Source organism: Marmota monax, unplaced genomic scaffold, assembly GCF_021218885.2.
Source record: "Marmota monax isolate L192 unplaced genomic scaffold, Marmota_monax_Labrador192_F-V1.1 WCK01_AAM20220418_F8-fsc00023, whole genome shotgun sequence".
In the NCBI taxonomy this organism is placed as follows: domain Eukaryota; kingdom Metazoa; phylum Chordata; class Mammalia; order Rodentia; family Sciuridae; genus Marmota; species Marmota monax.
Genome location: NW_026692907.1, coordinates 1,412,504 through 1,440,101, shown reverse-complemented (window position 1 = coordinate 1,440,101; position 27,598 = coordinate 1,412,504). Strand labels below are relative to the sequence as shown.

Here is a 27,598-nt window from a genome sequence, read left to right as displayed (position 1 = left end):
CAACCTTCATGGCTAGTATTAAGATTTTATTTAATAATATACTCATAATGACTTGGTTGGTCCATAGGCCTTTCCTTTTCACCTATGTCACCTTAGTACAGAAATAACTGCTAGGAGTCTGTAATAGCCTTAAGTAGAGGTGCTTATAGTTGTATCATAAGGCATAACAGCTCTCAGGGACAACTTCCATTCAGGTGTTGTCATGAAAGGAATCACTTAAGAATATGAAAGCTCAAGTAGATCAAAAGATGCTTTAATAATGCTGTATAAGTCTTTCAGTTCGATAGTGAGCAACAGAAATGTTTATCCTATGACCAGATGACTTTCCAAGAAGCTGGATCCTATAAGGCAAGCTGGTCTTCAAAATTCCTCCTGGTACTAGAACTGTAGGAAGTCATTTAATCATTTTTCCTTTATTAAAGAAGGACAGGTAAGTACAGGTAAAAGAAACTTTTGTTTTTTAGTTGTAGATGCACATACATTTTTATATGGTGCTGAGGATCGAATCCAGTGTCTCACACATGAGGGGCAAGTGCTCTGCCATTGAGCTATAACCCCAACCTCTAAACTTCTGTAGCAAAGTCTAATACTCTATTGACCATCAGGGCCAATGGGGACATTTAAAAGTCTTACTTTGCTTCTGTGTTCTTAGACTCTTAGCTTTTTTGACCTACTCTCTTCTAATTCTTCTTTGTGAATAATTCACTTGTTTTATATAGGTGACTTGTACTTCTTTGTCAATAATGTTGGTGTTGCCTATGGTGCTGTTGTTTGTTCATCTTTTACCTACATGCACACCCTGGGCAATCAATCTCATCTTCGTCTTCTGCAATTACATAAACATCAGTTGTAGACTAGATCACTATGCTGAACTGTATCCCTATTTCTAAACCATCCGGAATTTATGTAGTTACACTGCACACCATAACTGCCTCAAATTAAACTTGCTAAAATTGAATGCGTCATTTTCATTATCACCTTGATTTATCCTCATTCTCTACCCTTCTAAAAACCTGTCTTCCTACTGTACTTAAAAATATTTTTTAGTTTTTATTTTTATTTTATTTATTTGTATGTGGTGCTGAGAATCGAGCCCAATGCCTCACACATGCCAGGCAAGCACACTACCACTGAGCCACAACCCTAGCCCCTTGACTTTTTAATTGCACGACCGTTGAGCAACGTGGGTCAAAACCATGATTGTTACTACTTTGCTCTCCATCAAATCTTTTCCAGTTCTTTAGACCTACTGCTACTGAATAGTACTTGCAGAATAAAGGCTAAGGATCTGAACCTGGAATTCAGGGCTTATGGGGAACAACAAAGTGGTACTATACAGGAATGTGCTGTATAAAGGGTGACAAGTGCTATTGCTGAACTGTTTGATGAAACTGGCTTGAATGAGCCAGATAAAGTATTATGTCTGAATGTATTCTAATCCTGCAAAAGTGCGGCTCACCAGTCAATTTTCAGGTTTATTACCACTTTCTACTGCTGGGAAAAAAGTCACTATATTTTTACTGATTTGTCCTCATTCCCTGCCCTTCAATCATTTTTTCTTTATTAAAGAAGGAAAGGTATATATCCTAAGACTCTCAAAGCAGTTCTAACCACCAAGCAAACCAAAAACTAAACAACAACAAAAACAAAAGGGCAAATGTCTATGTCAGGTTTAATAACAAAAAAGAAAAGGGTCGCTCATCAGGTGGCCAGATCCTTTCTCATATTCCCAACCCCCAGATCCTTTCCTAGCCTCATAAGTTTGAATACAGTTATAGTTATTAGTTGGGTCAAAAACTGACGTGAAGAAACATCATCCCTCAAAGATCCCTCAAAGATATTGATTACAGTTCAAAAAAGGAGGCAAAACTCAGCACCTTTTTCATACCAAAAAAAAAAAAAAAGTAGAAAAACTTGATAAGAAAAAACTAAATTGTTCTTAAAGCTGCCTGGAAAACAGATCTTAATTCTTCCACATGAGTAGATACCCTCATAATCAAAAGCTGAGTTCACTATTCATTCCCTCTCCGGCTCTTCTTGTGGCTTTTCTTAGACCTGAAATGGCAATATATATATAAATTATTAATTAGGCAGCGAAGAATTTGTGAGAAAGTCCATGATATGGTTGACAATGATAAGGATGGAGATGACACCTAATACTCATTAAATGTGTGGGTTAAATTGTGTGTGTGTGTGTGTGTGTGTGTGTCTCAGAGCAACAGAGTTGGGCATTATTATCCAATTTTATCATTGAAGAAATGAACTCTTTCAGAGGTTAAAAGCACATAGGTTTCTAATAAAAGCTGAACAAATGAAAGTGAATGTTGGTGCTTTAGCACAATTCACAGTAGTTAAACTGTGGAACCCACCTAGATGAATGGATAAAGAAAATATGGTACATATACACAATGGACTATTACTCAGCAATAAAAGAATCATGGCATTTGCATGTAAATAGATGAAGTTGGAGAATATAATGCTTTAAGTGAAGTTAGCCAATTCCCCAAAACCAAATGCCAAATGCTTTCTCTGATATAAGGAGCCTGATTCATAGTGGGGTTGGGAGGGGGAGTATGGGAAGATTAGATGGAACTCTAGATAGGGCAAAAGCGGGTGAGAGGGAAAGGAAGAGGGCATGGGGGTTAAAAAAAGATGGTGGAATGAGATGGATACCATTACACTAAGTACGTGTATGAAGACACAAATGGTGTGAATACACTTTGTATACAACCAGAGATATGAAAAATTGAGCTTTATATGTGTAATATGAATTGTGGTAATACACTGTCATATATAATTTTTTTTTTTAAAGTTGGTACTTTAAAACCTAGGTCTACTGAGACCATAGCTCATTTGTTATCCAAAGCCATAATCTTACAAAGAAAAACACACAGTGTAAAAGAAGTATAATCCTAGTAATTCTGAGGGCAAAAGGCCTACTTTGTCTTAAAATGAGAAATTCTTATCATCCTCATCAAAAAAAGGAAATTTTAGGTCTAGCTCATTTGTAATTGGGACTTTCTACCCATACCTTTCAGGAGATTTTGAATGGCTCCTATGTCTGTGACTTCGGTGATGACCTGGAGAAGAAAAGGACATTGGATAAGTCAGATTCTATCCTTTTATTCTTAAATTGGTATCCTCATCTCCCCCAATTCTTCCCATTAGCTCAATACTCTTTGGCTTATGCTAGGGACCCCTCTTGTTGATAATACTTCTTTGAATTGGTGTGTGTGTGTTAGTACTAATGAAACCACTTCATATACCTTCAGAGCTTTATGGCTAATTTCACAAACACCATGTCGGGTTTCTACCACTACTATAATTTAAGATGAAAAACTGGCCAGGAGCAGTGGTGCATGCCTGTAACCCCAGTGACTCAGGAGGATCTCAAGTTTGAGACCATCTTTGGCAGGTTCCATGCTACCTTCAGAAACTTAACAAGAGACCTTGTCTCAAAATAGAAAGGGCTAAGAATGTAGTTCTGTGGTAAAGCACCGCTGGTAAAGAACCCCTGGGTTCAATCCCCAGTGCCACAATACAAAAAAACCTGAAGCCCATTATCATATTAGCAAAGACTCAAGATGTGAACCCTAATTTTCAAATTCTACATCCATTTATTTTTCTGTTAAGCAACAGTGAGATATTGTAAGAGATAACAAAGAAATCAAAGAGGCATAGTTTAAGACAAGCAACACCAAGGCACAAATTCTGTTACCTGGAGACTTGGAGCGAGATCTGTGTCGTCGATCACGGGACCTGCTCCGGTGACGTCTTGGACTCTTGCTCCGATGCCTTTCTCGGCGGGGTGAGGGGCTGTTGAAAAGACTGGTCAACCCACCAGATCTGTTTGACAATATACACACAACATCAACAACCCCTCCCCAAACCCTCTCCTTCATCAAAATTGATTGAAAGCCTACCTTCGTCTTTTGGGAGATCGACTCCGCCTACAAAGAGGAGGAAGAGAGCCTAGGTTAGTGTACTGGATGTTGGTAGAGTGCAAGAATAGCTCCAGTTCTTTTTTGGGCAAGTACTAGGGATTGAACCTAGTGGCCCAGATTCATATTCTTTACCTTTCTCTGTATCCATGTTTTGTCATGTAACTTGTAGCACCCGCTCACTCTTAACTCTAGCTTTGTCAATGGGATATTTGCAAATGTGATACAAGCAGATACTGGAAGAATATCTGCAGGAATGAATTTGTTTGCCCTTAAATTTTCCAATTGTCACTGAGAACACAGCTAACTTAGCCTGCTGGAGGATGAGACACAGAGAAGTTGCCCTAGCCATCCTTGCTAAGGTCTCTCCTGTATCAGTAAACAACTGATCAAAAAACAAGTGAGAAACATAGAACTTATAGTCCAAACACTGCATATATGAGCCCCACTTACATCACTGAGAAATACTTGCGAACTAAAGAAACATTTTTTATCTGTGAGTGAGGTTTTGTGAGTGATCATTTTGTAGTAATAGATCATTAAGACATCAGGCAAACATTTCTCCATAAACTAGCATTTTTCTTTTCCTACAATCTAAACTCCTAGGGTATAATCCTCAAAATCTCCCTTGAAAAGGTCAAGGACTAGAGCCTTACCTTCTGGGAGACCGACTCCTACTCCTCCTGTAGCGCAACGTTGGAGAGCGACGGGGCTTGTCCAAGTCTCTGTAGCTTCTGCGGCGGTGGTCAGGTGATGGTACTCTTTCCAACTGGAAACGAGATAGATGGGTAAGTGATGGCCACAGGCTTATTACAGACAGCTGTCTGGTAATACTGATTATTGTCTCCTCCCATCCTGTCCCAAGTCTATCTCTAAGTGACTATACAACACAATAATTTGACTACTTGCAGGGATAACCCTAAAGACAAAAAAGAACTACCAGAAAACAGTTTTCAATAATCCTATTATTATTCCTAGTGTTAGTATTATTATTCTGGGACTGTGTGAGTATAATAAGAAATAAGTATTTCTTTTAACAAGTTGGATTTTCAACATACAAGAAAACAGAGATATAAGATCAACAATGTTAAATACAAAGTATTTTAATCTTAAAAAAAAAAAAAAAAAAAGATTCCTTTAGTTCTGCCAAATGTAAAGGCCTAGCAACACCAATTAACCTGGTAGCAATGACCACTTATAGTGCCTAGACTGCGGTATCTGAATACTATTTACTATTAAAAGAAACCAAGAGGGGCTGGGGATGTGGTTCTGTGCAGGGCGCTGGGTTCGATCCTCAGCACCACATAAAAATAATATAGATGTTGTGTCCACTGAAAACTAAAAAATAAATATTAAAAAAAAAAAAAAAAAGAAGAAACCAAGAACTTCTGGGAGAAATGGTTAATTCCAGGTCTGGGGCATAGTATACAAAATGTGACTGGAATGTTTTGTTATGTGAGAAACCAAGGATGGTGTATAAAAGACTTCTGTGAACCGGGTGCAGTGGTACATGCCTACAATCCCAGCAACTCAGAATGCTGAGGCAGGATGATCACAAGTTTGAGGCCAGCCTCAGAAAATTAACCAGACTGTCTCTCCAAATAAAAAATGAAAAAGGGCTGGGGATGTAGTTCAGTGGTAGACTATCCCTGGGTTCAATCCCTAGTACCACCCCTACCCCCCAAAAAAAGACTTCAGTGAAAGTATTAATAAAACCTCAAGAGTTAGGTTGAAGAGGCCTCTATGGGCCAAAGATGGGAAAATTTTAGCATTAATGTAGATAGTGATGAATGAAAATACCACATCTGCTTAAATCCAGGAGCTCAAAATATTACCAAGGACAAAAAAGCATCATCTAGGGAAGGCACTAGAGAACCAAATTCATTATTTTAAACTGGTAAAGGAAAAGTTAATCTTGCCTTGTGTATGAAAAACTAAATGTTCATTTGGGGGTGTTTTCTTTACAGGAGGATTTCAGATTAAAATGCTGAAAAAATGGAAAATTAGAATATATCACCATTTTACAACACCTAATGGATCTAGGCATTGATCCTAACATCAAAAAAGGTGAGACAATTCCAGAGACTTGGGAGGCTGAAGATGGAGGATGGACTGCATGTTTGAGGCCAGCTGTAGCAATTTAGCAAGACCCTCTCTCTCAGAATAAACAAAAAATGAAACAAGACAGACTTTATGCTTATGAAATAGTGCTGCTCCACTTCAAAGGAGATAAACCCCCCCAAATCTGATTAAGCCTCAAGATTTAATAACTAATGGGAATGATACAAAGGGCACAGGAAAATGTTAGTAACATCACAGATAAAAATCAGAAAAACAGACTGTAAATTTGTGTAGGATAAATGATCTGATAATAATAATATCACAAAAATGTACGATAAAACAGTGAAAGATGGAACTTACAGACTTAAAGATGCTTTAAGAGTCATAAAAACCAACTATGATGGGGATGGGGCTGAGCGGTGGCACAGTTGCCTGGCATGCGTGAAGCAGAGGACTTGATTCTCAACATGGTGTATAAATAAAAGGTCTATCAACAACTAAAAAAAAAATTAAAAAAAAAAAAAAAAACAACTATGATGTATGGACACTGAACACTTACTCAATTAAACTTAAAAAATACAGGATAGGGCTGGGGTTGTGGCTCAAGTGGTAGAGCACTACAGTAGCATGTGCGAGGTGTTGGGTTTGATCCTCAGCACCTCAGTAAGTAAATAAAATAAAGGTATTGTGTCCAATTACAACTAAAAAAAAAGCATTTTAAAAAAATACAGGATAGGGGCTGGGGATGTGGCTCAAGCGGTAACGCACTCGCCTGGCATGCGTCAGACGCTGGGTTTGATCCTCAACACCACATAAAATAACGATGTTGTGTCCACCGAAAACTGAAAAAAAAAAAAAGAAAAAAAAACCACACAGGACCTAAGGGGCTGGGGATGTGGTTCAAGTGGTAGCACGCTCGCCTAGCATGCCTGAGACACTGGGTTCATTTCTCAGTACCACATAAAAACAATAAAGATATGTGACCACCTAAAAATAAAATAAAAAAAAAATATATAGGATAGCTGGGGAAATGCAAACTTCCAATACTTGATGATATTGTTGATTTGCAGGAGGGAATGATGATGGATGGTATCATGGTTTTGCTTAAGAAGGGAGCCTCTATCTTTTCTAAAATAGTATGAACTCATGATGTTCGTGATGTACTTCAAAAAAATTGGTATGGGTTAACTGAGTTGGAACACAGAGGAAAGAAAATTGGTTATGACTGATTATGGCTAAAAGCTGAGTAATGAGTATATGGAGGTATATTTTCTCCACTTCAGCATGTCATTGAAATTTTCCATTAAGAAAAATGAATGTCTACTTTTGATTCATTTCCCACAGAAGAGCACCTCAGCCCTGTAATGCTTTTAATTTGTGGAAGAATGCCCTGCCTTATGCACTTACTTTACAGGAAGCCTAGGGCCTCAGGGATATGTTTCCATTTGCACTGACTGTTTCAATACATAAGCCAGCATTTCTACTTTTTCTACTGCTTTTTGTGTATTTTTAATACTGAAGTAACTTCTAGCCATAGCAAGGTGGCCAGCCTGGACTGTATGTATTATCTCCTGAGATAGTGCACTCAATCTTTTTCCTATAAACCCTAATAATTTTAGCATGCACTATTTTCTACACACATTATATGTAAGGTTTAGAACACACAATTAATGTTATTATAGAAACACTTATAAACTTGCTATTTTTACTGGAACATATTAAATTTGCAGACAATCGTAGAGAGGTTACATGTCTTTATAGGAGTTAACCTACAAGACAGGGTTCATATTTCTATTCTGCTCTCCACAGCATATTAAATTACTGCCTATTTTCTAAGTTTATACCTAGCTCAGTGGTGGTAGACACTTGTCTAGAATATGTGAGGCCCTGGGTTCAATCCTAGTACTGCAAAAAAAAAAAAAAAAAAACCAAAACAATTAATTAATTAAATTTAATTTTAGGCTCAAGACATAGCTCAGTACTAGAACACTTGCTTAGCACGCACAAGGCCGTGAGTGGAATCCCTAGAACTGTTTAAAAAAAAAAAAAAAAAAGTTATGCCAAATGACCCATACCATCTAAGTTTCTGTAAGTATACTCTGATGATGATTGTATAATAAAATTGAACAATGAAGTTCTCAGAACATATTCCTATCCATTTGCAAAAATGACTGCAAATCATTTTTGGAGGAAAAATTTCCACCTTCAGTTTATCACCAGAGCAACCTCATCAATCAAGTTTAAGCACCAAATATCAGCAATCATATGAGAAGGTGAGATGTTACGACCTAGAGTCAGCAGTAGCAACAAACAGAAGTAGACACCTCCAAGACTGACACTGAATTATCAGGTAGAAAACATGAGTTATGTATGATATGTATAAGTAATTAAAGGCACAATCAGAACAACTAACAAGAAATGTTTAGGAAAAAACAAGTGAACTGGGAAGAATACCTGAAGAAATTAAGCAGAATACATGACTGAAATAAGATAGAAACAGTTACAAGATGGACCAAATAAGAACTTACATACTTCTAATGGAACCCCTTAAAGAGAGAATGGAGAGACAAGATCAAGGGCCTTAATACCCTAGAGCTGATGAAAAACAGCTGGAAAGCAAAATGAAAACAAACACCAAATGAAGTAATCAATAAAAGGAAACTTGAATCAGATCATAATAAAACTACAAAATAACAAAGAGAAGATCTTAAAGCTGTCAGGAGGAAAAATATCACAGATTACTCTTAAAAAAAAAAAAAAAAAAAAAAACTAATTAGAATGAAAGCAGACCACTCATAGTTGATAATGGTTGCCAGAGGATTGAACAGTATTTTAAAAGTGCTGCTGTGGGAAAAAACTGTCAATCTAGGATTGTGTACTAATAAAAAATATCTTTTAAGAATGACAGTGAAATAATCATTTACAGGTAACCAGAATTTGCTAGGAAAATACCCATACGAATAGAAATTCTTAAGAATTACACAGGAAGGAAGAAGACAAATAAAAAGTGTCAGAGATGCAAAAGGGATGAAAGAATAAACATCTATAGACACTAACAAACATGGTCTATAAAAAATAAATTGTGGAGTTTAAAAAGTATTAAATCCTGCCTAATAGTTTTATGAATTGATATCATCATTTTCAATTCATCATTTATCTGATTGCTTCTTAACAGCTTTTCAGCATTTTAAATGATTGAAAGAATGACTGCAATAGGCACTCTTTTCCACTAAACTAGGCTTATTGCTTAGAACAGGTTCAACTCTCCCAAGTTTTTATTTTAATAGGTACATTTATCAGGCAATTAACATACGCCAATACTAAGAGCTTTATATATATAATCTACTCATTGAATACTCATAACAATTTTGAGAAAAAAGGATTACTATTCTCACTTTCAGTTTTTAAGAAAACTAAGGTTATGTAATTTACACATGCTTATACCACTAGTAGGAGGCTGTGGGTAGCGTAGTTCAGTGGTAGATTATGTCCTTATTCTGTGCAAGGCCAGGGTTCAATCCCCAGCATCAAAAACAAATTTTAAAAAAGAACATTAAGGTTACACCTATAATAAATAGCGGAGCTATGAATCAAGGATTTATACTTTTAAAATGAGGCATTTCCTTTTTTTGTTAAATATTGAAGCCTGAAAACAAAACACAAAAAGCTTATTTCTACCCTTTCCCAACCCTTAAATTCTTGTCTTACCTTCTCATCTTCTTCTTCCTCCTCCTCACTGGACTCCACATCATCCATGTCCTCTTCTAGAGCACTAACTCGAGGTTCCAGTTGCTCAGCTTCCTCTAGCACATAGCGTTTCTACAGAGAACATAAAAAAGGGATCACTGCCATCTTCTCTGTCCTGAGGCCCCAACACTGCATTTCTTGAATTGTCAGAAAAGTATGGTAACTGTACCTCAGACAGTTCAGATTTTCCTAAGGAGTTTAATACATCTGGAGTCTATATACTCTTTTTAAGTTACCCTACAATCATAAATACAAAGCTGAGGGGAACAAATTCATTTTCTATTGGTTCTGTTTTCTTTTACCTTATACTGTTATGTCACTAAAATATCAGTATATGTATAGCCAAATATGTGAGCATTATATACACATAAAATCCAAGGGCTGGGTCTAGGATTGTAACTCAGTGGTAGAGCACTTACCTAGCATGCATGAGGCACCAAGTCAATCCTCAGCACTGCACAAAAATAAAACAAAGGTATTGTGTCCATCAACAACTTAAATTAAAAAAATCCAAGGGCCAATAGGTTTATGGCTGAGACTGTGTTGGGTATTATTTCCAAAAGAAGAGGCCTAGCCTTAGAATAACACCAAATGTTCATCAGACCCAAGATCCAGGAAGCTGTTGAGATTCTTCATGCATTTTGAATTGGGCCTAAGCAAACAGTTCATCTCCTGGTTCCATTTTCTTTTGGGATATGGCTTAGCAGTGACTAAGAAACTGAGAGGCAAAGTAAGTCAGGACTGACTGAGTGATAAGACCCCTTACCATTTTCTTGCTCAAAGGAAATAAAGAATGTTGGATGATTTAGATGGGTAGCTGTAGAATAGGTAGTATTATTTGTATGCTATCTAGCTCTCACTCATCTTCTATCAAAATTCTATGAAATCAATATATCACTTCTTAGAGTCTGTGTTTGGTGGAATGAGAATTCAAAGCAACTCCTTGCAAATGTCAGGGTGCACCTAACAAAAGTTCATCAGGAAGCTGGGCATGATGGTGCACACCTATAATCTCAGTTACTCTGGAGGTTGAGGCAGAAGAATTGCAATTTCCAGGCCAGCATCAAGCAACTTAGCCAGACCATAAGTAATTTAGCGAGACCCTGTTTCAAAATAAATAAAATGGGGCTAGGGACATGGCTCAGTGGTTAAGTGGTTCAGTCCCCAGTATCAAAACAAAACAAAAACAAATGAAACAAACCAAAAAACTCAACTGGAGCTGGGCCACTGTGGATGCACACCTATAATCCCAGCTGATTATGAGGCTGAAACGGAGGATTACAAATTCAAGGCCAGTTTAGGCAACATCTTTGAGACCCTCATCTCAAGGGGGGAAAAAAAAAGTTTAAAAAAAAAGTTAAAAGCTGTAGTTTGCTTGAGAAGAATAGAATCAGGTCAAAAGATAGTCCTGGAATTTTTTTTTTTTTTTTGGTACTGGGCATTGAACCCAGGACCTGGCATATGCTAGGCAAGTGCTCTACCCGCTGAGTTATACCCCTACCCTACAAAAGGTAGGCTTAAGAGTTACTTTAATCAGGACACATAGAGGCACATACCAGAGCACACCTCTTGGTAATATGTTAACATTTATAAGTCACATTTCAATTTCGCTCCTCAGTTCTTTTTCAAAGTTGTTTTGGATATTCTAAGTCCCTTGTACTTCATATAAATTTTTGAATTAGCTTGTCAAGTTCTACAAGTTTACTAACATTTTGATTGAGATTGCATTGAATAAATTTGGGAGAACTGACAATATTAAATTATTGTACAAGATATAACACCAATGTGATACATATGGTATCCAATTTACTTTTCTTACTTTATCATGGTGTGAAAGTAAAATGCACTCAGTAGGCACTGCACTTTGAATTATCATCTATTACCAAGCTAGTGAATCGCAGTATATACTTCTTCATTTTTTTACTTCAGGCTTTTATTTTATTACATCTAAAGAGCTCTACATAAACAGGTAACATCAATTTGTAAACAATGTTTTCCAATGCATGTAATAAATATTTTCACTTTTAAACAACTGACACTGGTGTACATACTTCTTGATTCTGAGCTGTGGCAGTAAGCAAAAGCTCCCAGTCATGTGATCATATCGGTAAACAATTGGTAGTCTATAGTATAATGTGCTATCTCATTATACAAGTAGGCTTTGTATTAGATGATTTTGCTCAAATCCAGGCTAATGTAAGTAAGTGTTCTAATAGGTTATGCTAAGCTAGAATATTTAGTAGGTTAGGTGTAATAAATACATTTTCAACTTAAAATAGGTTTATTGGGAGTAACCCTATCACAAGTTGAGGAACATCTGTATATCTCTCCATTTATTTATGTCTTGTTTAATTGCTCTCAGTAATGCTAAACTATTTTGTAGTATAAAGTGTATAAGTCTTGCTTCTTTTGACAAAATATTCTTATTTTATATTTTTATGCTGCTATAAATGTTGTCTTTTTAATAAGATTTCAAATTCCAATTGTTCATTGCCAGTGTATAGACCTACAATTGATTTTTGTATATTGACCTTGTATTCCCTAATTATGCATGAACAAGTAAATGGCTATACATACTGGAGTGCTACTCAGCAATAACATGTAACAAATCAATACACATGCATAACATGGATGAATCTCAAGATATTTATGCTGAATGAAAAAATAATGTTTTATATTTCAAAACATGAAGTAATCTATTACAACAGCACATCAACAGGGCTAAGTGAGAGGAGCAGAAGGAAGGGATTCACTATCTTGATTGTGGCAATAGTTTCATGTGGGTATACACGTATTAAAACTTATCAAATTTTATAATTTAAAATATAGTTTATTGTGTGTCAGTTATACTACAAACAAGTCACTTTAAAAGCCTTATTTCAAAGGAAGTCTCCCTACCTGAGCTCCATTTATAACCTAGAGGAGAAAGGAACTATCTGTGTTAGAATATATGGGGTTTTTCAATATCTGCAAAACAAAGTTTAAAGACCACTTTCTTCATTTTATAGACAGAAACTAGGACCAGGTGCTATAAGTAATCAGGTATAACAACACAGAAACTTAAAGTTAGATCTTCTAACTTCCTGTCACCTCTCTACCCATTCTCTTTCCCTTAGGTTACCTACCATATTTTCCCTCGGAATTTTGCAAAAGCAGTTTTAAAATCATATGCGAAAGTAGTTTTAAAATCATAAAACACAACCCTGAAGGGTGTTCATGGATAATCTTCTATAAGGTGGCAGGATGATGAAAGGGGGAAATTTAAGGAATTAAGGCCTCAACTCCCATGCCCTAGCCCTCTTTTAATCTGTTTTATAGTCTGGCTTTTTACATGAATTGAAAAAAGCTGCTCACAAAGTGTAAAAATCACTACTTGGGCTACAATATCCTTGATATGACATTCTAAAGAAGAACACTTCCCTATGCTAACTTTTAACGCACCACCTTTCAAACACTTTTTTCCCTCTCACTCCCTATCCTCTTTTTCATAGATATAAAATCTTATTAAGAGGACCCCCCAAACCCAGGGCTTCAGTGTTTTAATATGTATGTGTGACTGTCTATCTGCCTATCTTAGAGGGGAAGGGTGACCCTGATAACAGATTTCTGTCTCTTACCTGTAGCCGGGGCAAAATGATATCACAGACTCTCTCACTGTGCAACAGTTCATCAATAAATTCATCAACATGCATCAGTTCAAACTCTGAAAGAAAAAAAATCATTAGCTCAAGCAACCTGGAAATAAAGAGATTTAGATAATGTTATGGTTTGGATATGAAGTGTTTCCTAAAGATTCATGGTTTGAAGACTTGGTCCACAATGCAGCAACATTCAGAGGTGGGGCTTTTGGGAAGTGATTGAGGTCTCTGATCTCATCAGTGGATTAATTCACTGATAATGAACTCACTGGGAGACAGAACCTAGTTGGAAGAAGTAGCTCATTTAGTGGAGTGCCCTAGAAGGATATTTCTTGTCTACAGACTCTTTCTCTGCTTTCTGGCTATCATGAGCTGAGCAGCTTTCCTCTGTCATAACCTTCTGTTCTGTTCTGTCTTGCCTCAGGACCAAAGCAATGGAGCACACTGACCATGGACTGAAATCTCTAAAATTGTGATCCAAAATAAATCTTTCTTCTTTTGTTTAAATCAAGTATTTTGGTCACTGAGATAAAAAGCTGACCAATACAGATAACAACATCGAAAAAACAAAGCCCCAAAGGAATTATAATATTTATTTTATGAGGCTATCTATGTGCCAAGCCTATTTGGAAGTAAGGGCTTACGGGATAAATGAAGTTGTCACAATTAGCAAGAAAGATGAAACAAAAAGTCTTGAATTATGTAGGTGTGATCTTGAATATATTGTCCAACTCAGTTAATTTTAATACATCATACAACTCAAATTTAATTTCTCATGAACCCACAATGTTCCTAAACATAGAACATGTATCTTATTTGCCACCTGAAGTAACAGCTTTTCAGATCTTCCATAGTACAGTTCCATGGTTCTCAATCACAGGTAATTTTGCACAACCCCATCACCCTACATACAGGGAGTGCTCCTTTCATCTAGTGGGAAGTGGCCAGGGATACTGTAATGCAGAAGACAACCCCCACATTAAGAATCATCTAGCCCAAAATATCCACAGGTTGAGAAATCCTGTATTAACAAAATATAAGCAAATTAACCCCACAATGGCAATTCCATGTCCATCTTGTTCACCATGTTATTTCTAGTATATAATACAGCACCTGCCATGTCACTGGTACTTGTCCAATGAATAAACTAATAAGTAAATGAAAGTTTAAAGTATAATATAAACTGGGCATCCTTAATCCCAAAATCCAAAATATGTTATGTAAATGTTTCAGATTTTAGAACATTTCAGATTTCTGGATTAGAAATGTTCGATTGGTAAAGTTTATGCAAATGTTCCAAAATCTGAAAAACTCTGAAATCTCAAAACATTCTGGTCTTGAGTTATTTGTGATAAGGGATACTTAACCTATACCAAATTATACTTCTACTGTTAATACATGTAGAAGAGAAAGGCAAATGTTACTATGTTTTGTTATGACACTAGTGACAAAATGTTTTGCTTGCTTCCCTCCAGAGCCTTCCTTAGTTTAGAAAGTATCTCTTTATAAAAGGTATAGAGTTGCCCCTTTGTATATATTTATTGTTTTCCAATAGGATTCTTACGTAAGAATACACTGGGGCTGGGGTTGTGGCTCAGTGGTAGAGCCCTTGCCTAGCACATGTGAGGCCCTGGGTTCGATTCTCAGCACCACATATGAATAGAAGATACTGAATTTAACAACAAAATAAGTACACATAGCCAGAAATGTGGGTTCTGGAAAAAAGTTAGTCATCTGGGTTGAAATTCTGATTTTATAATTTACTAATTCTATGACAACAAGCAATAAATAAATGTCTATTGACAACTAAACAAAATATTAAAAAATAAAAGAATACACTTAGTCTAGTCTATATACTAAATGTGAAGTACAGTTCTAGAGAAGATGTACTATAAGGAAAACTTACTTTATCTGGGAGTGCTAGGGCAATTTTTTTATGGAAAAGCCATTCTGGAGCTAGATCTTGTAAGATGGAGCACATGTGGAAGGAGTACAAGATGCAAAGCAGGGATTAGCTTAAGATGCAGACAGAAAGGGAAGCAGACAGGAACAGACTGATAAGGCCAAATGGAAGCTAATAGAATGAATAGTATAGTCCCCATGAGAGAGATGAAAGACCTGATAGAAGATAACAATGTAATGAAGAAGAGTACTCAGAATATGTAACAATGTAAGAATAGAAATACTGGTGAAATAAAAGCTCCTTTAAGAATGCCAGCACCACATAAAACTAAATAAACAAAATAAAGGTATTGTGTCAATCTACACCTAAAAAAAAAAAAATATATATATATATAAAAAACATATAAAATAAATAACAGTCTAGAGATTTGGCATCATACTTACCCCCATTTCTGTTCTGGCTCTTGATTTTTCGATAGTCGTTGTACAAAGGCTCCAAGTACTTGTAGCAATCAATTGCAGTACCTGTCAGCCTCATGTAAAGTGCCCCCAACATGCGGACATACCTGACAGAGACATAACAGTGAAGCAACAGGCCAACCTAAGAAGTTTCTAAGTTTTACAACTGGCTTTTCTCATGATAGCACTGTATAAGTGTGTCCTTTCTTCTCTTTGGCAGACAAAAAGCTATTATTGGGTAGTATAGAGCAAACACCTCTAAAACATGGAGACATGAATTCAAGTTTCCTTTCTATCAATTAACTAGATGTGGAAACTTGGTACATATTGTTAAACTTTCTCATATATATCATCTGTGAAACAAGGGTAAAATCTAGTTACTTTCATAGGTTTATTCTGAGAATCAAAGAAGATACCGAATTTAACAACAGAGTAAGTACACATAGCCAGGAATGTGGATTCTGGAAAAAAGTTAGTCATCTGGGTTGAAATTCTGATTTTATAATTTACTAATTCTGTGACAACAGGCAAGGTATTTGTTTGTTTTCTTAATCCTTATAAAATGGAGATAATGCTACCAAATTTACTGACTTGTGTATTAAATAAGAAATGCAAGTAAAGTGCTAAGCACAGCACACAGCATACAGTAAGTGCCTAACTAAATTTGGCTATTTTCTAGTTGTTAATGTTTTGTAAAATTTCTTCCTTTTCTCTATCACCTATATATCTAATTTCTTACACACATCTTAAATAACAGACATTTGAAATCCATCTATTTCTTTATGAGAAGCAGAATTGTACATTTATTTATTATTTTTTTTTTAAAATTTTTTATTGTTGGCTGTTCAAAACATTACATAGTTCTTGATATATCATATTTCACAATTTGATTCAAGTGGGTTATGAGCTCCCATTTTTACCCCATATACAGATTGCAGAATCACATCAGTTACACATCCATTGATTTACATATTGCCATACTAGTGTCTGTTGTATTCTGCTGCCTTTCCTATCCTCTACTATCCCCCCTCCCCTCCCCTCCCCTCTTCTCTCTCTGCTCCCTCTACTGACATTCGTTTGTCCCCCTTATATTATTTTTCCCCTTCCCCTCACTTCCTCTTGTATGTACTTTTGTATAACTCTGAGGGTCTCCTTCCATTTCCATGCATTTTCCCTTCTCTCTCCCTTTCCCTCCCACCTCTCATCCCTGTTTAATGTTAATCTTCTTCTCCTGCTCTTCGTCCCTACTCTGTTCTTAGTTACTCTCCTTATATCAAAGAAGACATTTGGCATTTGTTTTTTAGGGATTGGCTAGCTTCACTTAGCATAATCTGCTCTAATGCCATCCATTTCCCTGTAAATTCTATGATTTTGTCATTTTTTAATGCAGAGTAATACTCCATTGTGTATAAATGCCACATTTTTTTTATCCATTCATCCATTGAAGGGCATCTAGGTTGGTTCCACAATCTAGCTATTGTGAATTGTGCTGCTATGAACATCGATGTAGAATTGTACATTTATTTATAAATTCCTTTATGATAGGTAATAATAAAGAGCAGTTCACATTTTTTTAGTTGTTTACCATGCAACAGATACTGTGTTGATATACATGTACTATCTTCTTTAAATCACTCTCCTATAAACCCTATGAGTAGGTATTGTTGACCACATTTTCCAGATTATAAAAAGCCTAGAAAATTAAGGAATGTCTTCAAAGTCACAATTACCGAGTAACAAAGTCTGCATAGGAGTCCAGATACAACACCTCTTAACTATCACCCTATGTTGTTTTCTCTGCCCCTGAATATCTATACCTCCCAACGTATTAGGCAATCGGTTCTGCTTAAGAAATATTCAGTTAATGTGCAAAACTGGCAGGGGTGATGGAGAGCTTACTGAGAAAATAAAGAAGGTTAATATTAACATGCAAAATATAAATTCAGGGCAAAAAGCTAGAGTGGAACTCTCTATGCAAATGGGAAACATCATGTTCACCCAACTTAACTAAAGCCTCACTTTGAACCTTTTAATTGAATATAATTTGAATATAAATGGAAGCTTTTATGTTAGTCAAAATTGCACTTACTTGAAGTCTTCATTTTTTATAAATTCTACAATGATATCCTTTTCAGGTTGAATCTGAAGCATCTTCAAGGTTAAACACAAAAAGGGAGTTGGTTTTATGTTTCCACCATAGACGCCACCCACAAACCGTAACTCCATGGCTTTATCTACAACAAGTTCAGCTAAAAAAAAAAGAAAGAAAGAAAGAAAAATAATCAGAGTGACATCCCAACATATTAGGCCTTAAGTTTTTCTTCTTGGAGTTGAAAATAGTTCAAGGTTTGTAGCTTCTACATAGTCATCAAGAATTCAATATTAGGGGTCTAGGGTTGTAGCTCAGTGGTCCACTGCTTGCCTAGCAAATGTGAGGCACTGGGTTCGGTCCTAAACACCGCATAAAAATAAAGGCGTTGTGTCCATCTACAAATGAAAAAAACTAAAATAAATAAATAAAACAAATTTAAAAAATAAAATTAAAAATTAAAAAAGAATCCAATATTAAGAAAACAAGTGCACATTAGTAATAGAAATAATAATCAAAAAACAGTTAATACAAACTGAAGGTTACTACAAGCCAGGTACTCTGCTAAGCACTTCATATTACCTCATTTAATCTTTTGTGTGTGTGTGTGGGGGGGGGGAGCAGTACTGGGGATCCAAATCAAGGCCTCACACATGCTAGGCAAGTGCTCTATCCCAGTCCTTTTTTCCTTTGATTTTGAGGCATGGTCTAGCTAAATTAGTTGCCCAGGCTGGCCTCTAACTTGCCATCTTCCTGCTTCAGCTCCCTGAGTCAATGGGACTACAAGGTATGTACCACTGCCCCTGGCTCATTTAATCTTTACAATGTTCCAGCATTGTCCCTATTTACGTGTAAGAAAAATGAGGGCTAAGAAAGGTTAAGTGACTTACTTGCTCAAGGCCCACAGTCAGTGCCACAGTACAAAGATTTAATGCCAGAATTAAAAAAAAAAAAAGATTTGAAGACCACCTAGAAGACTTCTCTCAAGAGGACGCGAACATGGAAATACTAGAACTGACTAAGATTTAAGGACAGTCAAGACTATGGGTTTTGGGCATGGGGATGTTCGTTTAAGACCTGCGGGAAGTTATGTCAAAGAATTATATCTAGGCTCCTTGAGTTTAAAACTATTTGTAACCCAGGAGGCTATCGTCAAATATGGAACGACTCAACTAAGACGCCTTTCAGAATAAAATAAGATCCCATCAGATTCATTAGTGTCCTCAATGCTCAAGACTAGTCAAGACACACAACAGGCGCTTTTTCTGGATGACTGACATACACCTCTCCGGTAACACCGCCAGAGTTGGTCCTACTGGCACCGAGTCTGGAGAAACGGGCCACAAGACAGTCCAGAGGGGATCCGCACGCTCTTGCTCACCGGTAAGTCCAAAACACTCTTCTTTCCAGTACTTAGATTCATAGATTCGTGTCCGAATGATCTTCTCCACTAAATATTGAGGGTTGGTTCCATGGATGCTATGCGCATCCTTTACTGTACGGTTCGCCATTTTAGAATGCGTTTAGTTCTATTTCCGTCGGGTCCTTTAATGTGTCACATCCGGTTTAAAAAAATTGAAAGGGACGGAGAAAGGTGAACGAAATCTCTTTAAACTGCTTAGGCGACGATCTCGGAACCGGAAACGGCTGCTTGATGAAACTTTTCCGTGTAATGCGCGCCGATTGAATCAATGATGGCCGCGGCACGTTGGCGGATATTCGTCATGCGCCCCTTAGGTGGGCGGAGCTCACTGACGCCGAGCTACGGCGATAGCCTGGGGGCGGGGTCATGCCGTTTGGCGCGAAATTTTCTTTTCTCGCGCTTCTTTCGATTCCAATCCAGGACCAACTTTGGCTACCGCGTGCGGCCTGTGGCTGTAAAGGAGGAATCCAGGTGGGGCAGGTCAGAGCTGCTGCAAAGCCCGGAGCTCCCAGAGTACGGGAGGTGAGAAGCAGAGGGCTTGCGACTCGCCCGAGGAAACTTTAGCCCCCAGTGAATGTGGCGGCCTGGGGGACAGGTGAGTGACCTCAGCTTCGAACTATGGGTGTTGTTCTTTGCAGACTCACTCATTGATTCATTCATCAGACATGCACCGAAAGCCGGTTCGGTGCCCAGGCACTTTTCTAATCCTGCTAGGAGTGGCCCTGTTTCCCACGTCCCGTTTCCTAAAAGGGTTCTTGCTCTGCTAGGGAGTAAGAATTTGCAGCGGGGAAGCCAGAAACCCACACCTGAGAAGCGTGTGCATTCTACCCTCAGTTATCCCAGACTCTCAGAAATGGTCTGAGCCTTTACTTCCATCTGTGTTTCCTCGCATCATCTCCTTCTTGAGCCATAGTGTAGCAAGCGCTACAGGGAAGGCAGATCAGATGCTATTTCCCCGTTTTGCCTATGTAGAGATTGCTTCCAGAGATTTGTGTAGGTCATTTTTCGTGGCTAAGATGCCTAGGCTCCTACCCAGATTTCTCTAGATGAGTTGCTTTTAACTATAGGCTCCCATCCACATTCTTTCCAGGAGAGAAGTATAATGGCACCCTTTCTGCTGCCTCGAATTCAGCCTGCAACAGAAGGGCCTTTTAATGTGACAATTGGGAAAAGTAGTGGACTTGAATGAGTTGCGAGATCCTTATCCGGTCTACTTGTGAAAGCGCAATGATTAAACAGGATGCGGTATTTTAAGACTGTAATCCCAGCAACTCAGGAGGCTTAGGCAGGAGGATCACAAGTTCAAGGCCAGCCTCAGCAACATAATGAGGCCGCAAGCAATTTAGTGAGACCTTCTCTCAAAATAAAAAGGGTGGGTGGGTGTGGTAAAGTTTGTCCGGGTTCAATCCCCAGTACTTCAAAGAAAAAGTGCAATGATTAGATCTGGTTTTAGTTGTCTATAAAATATGAATAATGGTATCCTCTTTTCTGCTGTATTAGTTTTTGAATGCCAATGGCATTTCCATTGTGAGAGCCTGGTTTAACAAGTTTCTCTGCAACCTTTTTAAAACTGTAATAGAGGGCCATATGTGAACTTTAGAAGTTTTCTGAATTCCCTGGGATTTATTTGCAACATTTTGTGTGACTTGTGAATTCCAAAATATTAAGTTATATTAAAAATAATACAAATTAATGTAAGAGTGGATTTATAATTTTGCATTTTCTCACTAATAATCTTAGAATAGTGCCTGGCACACAATTGGTACTTAATAAATAAGATTAGCCAAAAGGAAGGAAGGTTCTATTACTTCTGTTTTGTGAGTGAGGGAATTGAGGGCCAGTTGACCCCTTCTTACTCAGTGACTAGGAAGCCTGACTTACTGTTATAAGCCACCAGAAGTAAGCTCTCATAGACATTATGCAGTTCACTTTACAATCCCTGTGTGTTGTAAAGTGAAGCATTTAAGAGCACAGTCATGGGAATCTGGATGTTTAGAGTCTTGAGTTAAGGCTGTGCTATCCTGTATAAAATTGGACAGTAGTTTTCACCTTGATACTAACATATATACCTTTAATTTAGGAAATACTTATTATCGAACACTTACTGTGTACTGATATTGTTCTAGGGTTATCATAAGAATTAAATGAGATAGTTTTGACTCAGGCTGTGCATTGTGGCATACACTTGTAATCCTAGCTATCTGGGAACTGAAAAAGGCAGATCACAACCTGGAGTCCACCCTGCACAACTTAGTGAGATCCTGTCTCAAACTAAATTTAAAAAGAGTTAGGGGTATGTTTCAGTGGTAGAGCACTTGCTTAGCATGCATAAGGCCAAGTGTTCAATCCCTAGTCTACAAAAAACGAGTTTTGTCTCAATCTTCCATACTGGCTCAAATTTTTTTATAGCAACTCCTTTATCTGTTTCCCTTGAATGTGGCTCTTAGATTGAGTGGTGTGTATATTTCACATTTCTAATATCTATGACATCTGTGTCTGATATCTTTAGAAACCAAAGCCTTTTCTAAACCAAGTCAGACCAGCCTCTCCAGTCCACTCACCATTTTTCTTGAGAAATTTGTATGCTGATGGTAGGTGAGATAAAGTTTTAGGTGGAAGGTGAGAAAGAGCAATGAGTTGATTGAAGTGTGTATTTCTCATTTATACACTTTTCTATATGTAATTCAGTGAAAAGTTAAAATAATGGGGAGTTCTTCTGAAGATGCAGCATAAGGAAATCAGCAGATTTCAGGACTTTTTTACCTTTGGTGTCTGATTTCCTTGGCTTTATGTAATTTTGTTGTCTATGTAGTTGTAGTTGGTTTAATTTCATCACTGTATAGTGCTGTTATGAATATTCTGGTTCTTGACTTTTTGGGTGGGGGGTACCAGGCATTGAACTCAGGGCATTTAACCACTGAACATCCCCACCCCTCTGACTTAGAGACAGAGTCTTGCTGAGTTGCTTAAGGCCTTACTAAGTTGCTAAGGCTGGCTTTGAACTCATGATCCTCCTACCTCAGCCTCCTAAGCTTCTCTGCATGCCTGGCCCTGGTTCATGTCTTTTGATGATATTATATATTTCTGTTGAAATTGCTGGGCCAAAGGTTATGCATATGTTCAGAATTTAAGAAAATTTGATTTTCCAAAGTGGTTGTGTCACTTACATTCCCTTTGGCAGTATGTAAGTATTTTGGCTGATCTACATTCTCACCACAGCTGCTGTGGTCCTAATTGTTTGATTGATTTTTATTATTATTATATTTATTTATTTATTTATTTATTTAGAGGCAAGGTCTCAGTTTCTGAGGCTGGCCTTGAACTTATGTCCTCTTTGCCTCAGCCTCCAGAGTTGCTGGGAATTATAGTTGTGCATCACTGGGCTTGGCTCTGATTTATCTTTTATTTGTTTATTTATCTTGTGGTATTGGGGATTAAACCTCCCGTACTGTACTACTTAGCGATATCCCCAACCCTTTAAATTTTTTTATTTTACTTTGAGATAACATCTCACTAAGTTGCCAGCTGGCCTTGAATTTGTAATCCTCCTGCCTCAGTTTCCCAAGTTACTGGGATTATAGGGATGCATCACAGTGCCATGCTTGTTCTGGTGATTTTTAAAATTCCATCCTTCATTCGTTTACCTATTATATGCCTAGTCCTGACAAAGGATTACTAATGCAGTTATGAATAATAAAGAGAAGGTCTCAAGGTTTCTGTTCTTTGGAATTTAACATTCAAATGTGAGAAATACAACAAATAGGAAAATAATATATGGTCATAATAGGATGGTATAATAGAACATGATGGCGGAGTAACTTTCCTACTGAGTATTCAGTGAAAGCCTCTCTGAGGGAGTTTCATCGGAGCTGAGACCTGAGCCACCCCTGTAATGCAGGAAAAGAGAACAGCAGTTACATAGTCTGAGGGCACTAACAAACTTGGTTTGTTTGACAATGGGAATAGGCATGTGGCATAGTGGTAGAGGAATTGCAGGTTATATGGTCCTGGTCCTTCCAGTAACTTTGCTTCCTCAGCCTAGGGTAAATCACATACCTCTTCCAACTATCAGACCAATAACACTAATAATTTTTTTTTTTAAATGAAAGTGGAATTATACACCTTATGGTGCACACATTATTCTAGTCTCATCAAGTATGGCTTATGGTCTCCTAGTAAAGGAGACTTTTACCTTGACTTGGTTTTTGAAAGAGGATATCTGCTTTAGTAAACTAAAATATGGTCTAGATTTAAAATAATTGAGCATGAATTTAAAGCCCTCTTGGTATACATTTCATAGTTCTTTCCCTATGCTAGTTTTTGGTTTGAAAAAATGAGATTATTGTGTACATAAAATAAGTTGTCATAGTCAAAGTGAAAAAATTAGGCTATATATTTTACAGTTAGATTATTTGAGAATTGTAGAAGGTTTGCTGAGAAGTACTGATTTTATAAGGAAGTACTAGATGCTATTTCCCCAATTTTTTTTAAATGAGAGCTTAGTGAGCACTGCAATTTACTTGGGTGTTTTCTTTGTATCTCAATAGCACATTTTATCTGACTTCATTGTGGAAAAGGTTAACATTTCCAAGTTAATTTCTGAAAGTTTTGTGTTACGTCATCCATCAGAAGAAACATATTCAAGGTAAATTTGTGTTATGTATTTCCTTAAACATTTATTTAGATTCAAACACGTTTACTAATTTTGACCAAAAGATACTTTGATATTATGAATGCAAATTTACTTTTTACTTGGGCAAGTCTTCCAGTTGGTTTTGCTCTCTCTATTTTCCTTGCTCTTTATTCATTTTCACACTATGCCTCATTAAAATTACACTGAGAGGGTCAGGGTTGTGGCTCAGTGGTAGAGCACTTGCCTAGCGTGCGAGGCACACTGGGTTCAATCCTCAGCACCACATTAAAAAATAAAGGCATTCTGTCCATCTACAACTACAAAAAAAAAAAAAATTAGATTGATACTCTTAATTTACTTAAAGTAATCTTTTATGTATCTTTTGTAAACAGTTTATTTGTTAATGACTCAATATTTCCTTTTTGGCATTAGTTCCCTCAAAAGTTAAAAAAACGTCCCAAAACACAAAATCTTAGATTGTAAATATTCCCCAATAGAACGTAGGATAGAATGCCACTGAGTTTTAGGAAACTAATTTTTGAAGGAGGATGTTGTTTTCAACTTAAACTAAAATTTTGGTCTCGTAATCGTTTATTCAGAATAATTCTGTTGGTCTGTTTTTTTTTTTTTTTTTTTCTAACTCAGTTTTGTCAAATTTTAGCTCTATAAGGAAAACATGAAATTCAGAGGAAAGGTTTATTATTTTTTAAGTTGCTTAAAATAATGGATTGGCATCATTATTAGAACTATCAGAGTGTAATGCCCAAATTCTTTGTAAAAATGATTATATTTGTATTTTCATCCATATTTCTGTTTTCATCACTAAAAGTACCTCCCCCACACCCTGTATTTTAGCATAAGCATTTATTTTCAGCTATTCACAGTACTCATATCTGGGTCTATCAGCTGCAAAGAAACAGCCACTCCCAACTATCAGACCAGTACAGCTTAGTAACACTGATAACTTTTTTTTAAATGTAAATGAAATTATACACTTGATAAAACCCATTGCTGTCTCCCATATATCACTTGCCTACCTTCTTCTTCATCCCTTGGAACTGAGTTCAGTCTTTGTCAATATTTACTAACTTCCATGTTCAGTTCAGGAGTCTTCCATAGGAATCCCTCCCTTTTTGAACAGCCATAAGAACCAGTCCTCTAACTTCCGGTGGTTCCTCTGGGCTCTTGACACTATTTAATAATTTCCTTTACTACATTTATCTTTAATCCCTATCTGGATCATAACTGTGAAGACATTTCACATTGTTAGATGTTTCACACCTCTGTGCCTTGTTGCTAGTAAGTATTTCTGTACATGTTGACCCTCATGTTTCCTTAGGTGAGAAGAAATGAGGCATATCTTAAGACATAAATGATGCCAAATTGCCTATATTTAATCTTCATGGAACTTTACTTTTTCCTCAAAGAAATTGTTACCTATCTCTAAAATGTGTGGGGTGAGGCAGGGGCAGGAAAACAAAGATTGAATTCATGGAAGGGGGGCTGACTATGTCTTAGAATCCATCAGAATTTGCCATGGTAATTCAGAGTTGAGGCTTTTTCACAGGAGCCATGGCACCCTACCAAACAAGACAGAAGATCAGACAAACTTACTCGTGGGTTGGGAGGCCACTGCTGGATCGCAAACTGCACCACCAAACTTACAAGTGAGTGATGGGGCCTTGTGGTTGGGCTTGAAATACAATTTCCGAAGTTAAACTGTTAATAACAGATCCAGCCTATTCTAGTTCCCATGAATTGAAGACTGAGAGTGTAGATATGTGTTGATTGTAAGGAGGGTGTTTGTCTGATGGAAGAAGATGATAGAATAAATAGGGATGGGGCAAAGTTGTTGGTTAGTAAAATTTGATAAATAAAATAAGGTCATAGCTACTTGTCTAACTCTTTATGATAACAAGATGAAAGATGTTAATATGTCCTTTCCAGCTCGATAATTTTGGTATTATCATTGGGCAGCTCTCCATCCTTGGGAAGCCTTTATTTTTCTTTGTCAATAAGTGAGGGGAGTTAGGGTTTGTGTTAAGACTTTTATATTTATCATTCATGCTAAAACAATTAGTTTGGCCCATTTTTCTCTATGCTTAAATATAATTGAGTGCATTGGTTTCCCTGTAGGAGAGTTGCTCAGCATAGAGAAATTATTTAGGGGAGTTTCTAGTTTGAGAACACTTTCTGGTTCCAGAAGATCTGAATAGCTTTTCCCACCCTTAAAGATTTCCTAACATGTTTCTTTGTTACTTCCTAGAGAAATATGTATGAAAATAGGTTGTTCGACTCAGATGCACATTCAAGTTGGACAATTTGTGTTGATTGAAGGGCATGATGAAGAAAACCCCTATGTTGCTAAGTTGATTGAGTTGTTTGAAGATGGTGAGTTTGGGGCTGGAATGAACCTTGTTGCTGATAGAAATAATCGGGAGGTAAGAGCAGGAGAGGCTGACGATTCCTTAGTTCACAGCAGTGCGCAGAGTACCTTATACATGTTAGCACCAACCATTCCCTTTTCCATCTGGAAAACTTCTTTATTCACCATAGCAGTAGTAGTAGGTAAAATGGAATTGGAGGACTCAAGAATCCATCTTTTCCATTAATTCTAAGAGTCGTCATAAAGGCAGATTTGGAGGATGGAGAGAAAGAATGAGTTTGAGAAAGAGGGAAGGAAAAAAAATAGGTGATTTGTACTGTGATATACTTGTATCCTTTAATTTCAGCATGAGGAAGTTAGTAATAAATTTTGCAAGTGCATCTTTACAAGGACTTTAGTGGGTAAGTTGGATTAGGAAGGTGTATCATTTGGTGTTTAGTCAGGAAAACAAAAGCACTTCAGTTATATACATTCCAGAGGAACTTGTGTATAGGGTTGAAAAGGTCAGAGCTCATTAAGTGCTGAGCCTTGAGCCCTTTGCAGAACAGGAGCATGCAGGAAGGTGGGATTGGCCAGGTTCCAAGGGAAGAATTAAGAAGAAAGAACAACTTAAAACTACACAAGGGCTGGGGTTGTGGCTCAGTGGTGCAGCACTCCCTAGTGTGTTGGAGGCACTGGTTTCAATCCTTAGCACCACATTAAAAAAATTAATAAAACATGTTACTTTAAAAATAAATAAAGAAAAAGAAACTACACAAAACTACTTCCTAGGGATTTAAAAGAGGAACAGCATGAGTTAGATAGTCCTGTGGCAACTTATTAAGAAAAGGAATGGATACAGCCAGTGGATAAGGATGTTTTTATTTACACAGGGGAGATACTTGACAAGTTATGAAGAAAAACCAATGCAACTGAAATCCACTAGGGGGAGCACATCAGCAGAAATGTGGGGTTTTGTGTGGAGGTTTTAGATTTCCTTGTGTGTGCTGCTCCATTGGATGGCTTTAGTTTCTCTGGAAAGAGTTTAGAAGAGAGGGTGGTGATGATGATACTACTGAATGTATGCCCTTACAGTGATATTAATGGTATATTATAATGATAAAGCTAAAGATTACAAGCCGGTGATTGCTAAGTCATCCCCATGGTCACTATTCTGATTCCTGCTAGGATTCTTTTTTTCTCCTTCCTGCTGTGAGATGCTTTCTTTATAATTACCAATTTGTAGAATTGATCCACTAGTCAGTGCTTGTGTTTAGAGTAGATCCTCTCAAATCCCTTTTGTAATTCCTTGTCCAGTGATAACACCATTAGGAAATGGA

At 37.1% G+C, this 27,598-nt stretch overlaps 2 protein-coding genes across 5 annotated transcripts in view; one reads left to right on the top strand and one right to left on the bottom strand.

Moving 5' to 3' along the window:
- Window positions 1-237: 237 nt before the first annotated feature.
- Window positions 238-19,526, bottom strand: Prpf38a (pre-mRNA processing factor 38A). 3 transcript variants are annotated; one of them, XM_046451152.2, is made up of 10 exons: window positions 19,219-19,526; window positions 17,838-17,997; window positions 15,734-15,855; window positions 13,367-13,452; window positions 9,711-9,821; window positions 4,598-4,710; window positions 3,924-3,950; window positions 3,719-3,846; window positions 3,032-3,080; window positions 238-2,055 (listed from the first exon to the last, which is right to left on the bottom strand). In XM_046451152.2, the coding sequence occupies exons 1-10, from the start codon at window positions 19,346-19,348 to the stop codon at window positions 2,013-2,015; spliced, it is 969 nt and encodes a 322-aa protein (XP_046307108.1). In that variant the 5' UTR covers window positions 19,349-19,526; the 3' UTR covers window positions 238-2,012. The 3 variants fall into 3 exon arrangements, with proteins under 3 accessions (XP_046307108.1, XP_046307109.1, XP_046307110.1); XM_046451153.2 differs by having other exon boundaries at window positions 3,719-3,828; XM_046451154.2 differs by having other exon boundaries at window positions 3,719-3,816; window positions 19,219-19,524.
- Window positions 19,527-19,638: 112 nt separating this feature from the next.
- The window catches only part of Orc1 (origin recognition complex subunit 1), a 30,712-nt gene continuing 22,752 nt past the window's right edge, over window positions 19,639-27,598 (top strand). The window contains exons 1-4 of one of the 2 annotated variants that reach the window (XM_046451093.2): window positions 19,639-19,855; window positions 23,808-23,905; window positions 25,461-25,560; window positions 26,160-26,284. In XM_046451093.2, the coding sequence (XP_046307049.1) occupies window positions 25,466-25,560; window positions 26,160-26,284 (220 nt within the window). In that variant the 5' untranslated portion in view covers window positions 19,639-19,855; window positions 23,808-23,905; window positions 25,461-25,465. The remainder of the gene's footprint in view (window positions 19,856-23,807; window positions 23,906-25,460; window positions 25,561-26,159; window positions 26,285-27,598) is intronic. The other variant, XM_058581459.1, reaches the window with a different exon arrangement.

Excerpts from the sequence above, each read along its gene's own strand:
- Prpf38a (XM_046451152.2), bottom strand. The coding sequence starts at position 19,348 with ATGGCGAACCGTACAGTAAAGGATGCGCATAGCATCCATGGAACCAAC. Across the intron at positions 17,998-19,218 it reads AGAGTGTTTTGGACTTACCG|CTGAACTTGTTGTAGATAAA; the intron begins GTGAGCAAGAGC and ends TTTTTTTTTTAG. Across the intron at positions 3,951-4,597 it reads AGGAGTCGGTCTCCCAGAAG|GCGGAGTCGATCTCCCAAAA; the intron begins GTAAGGCTCTAG and ends TCCTCTTTGTAG.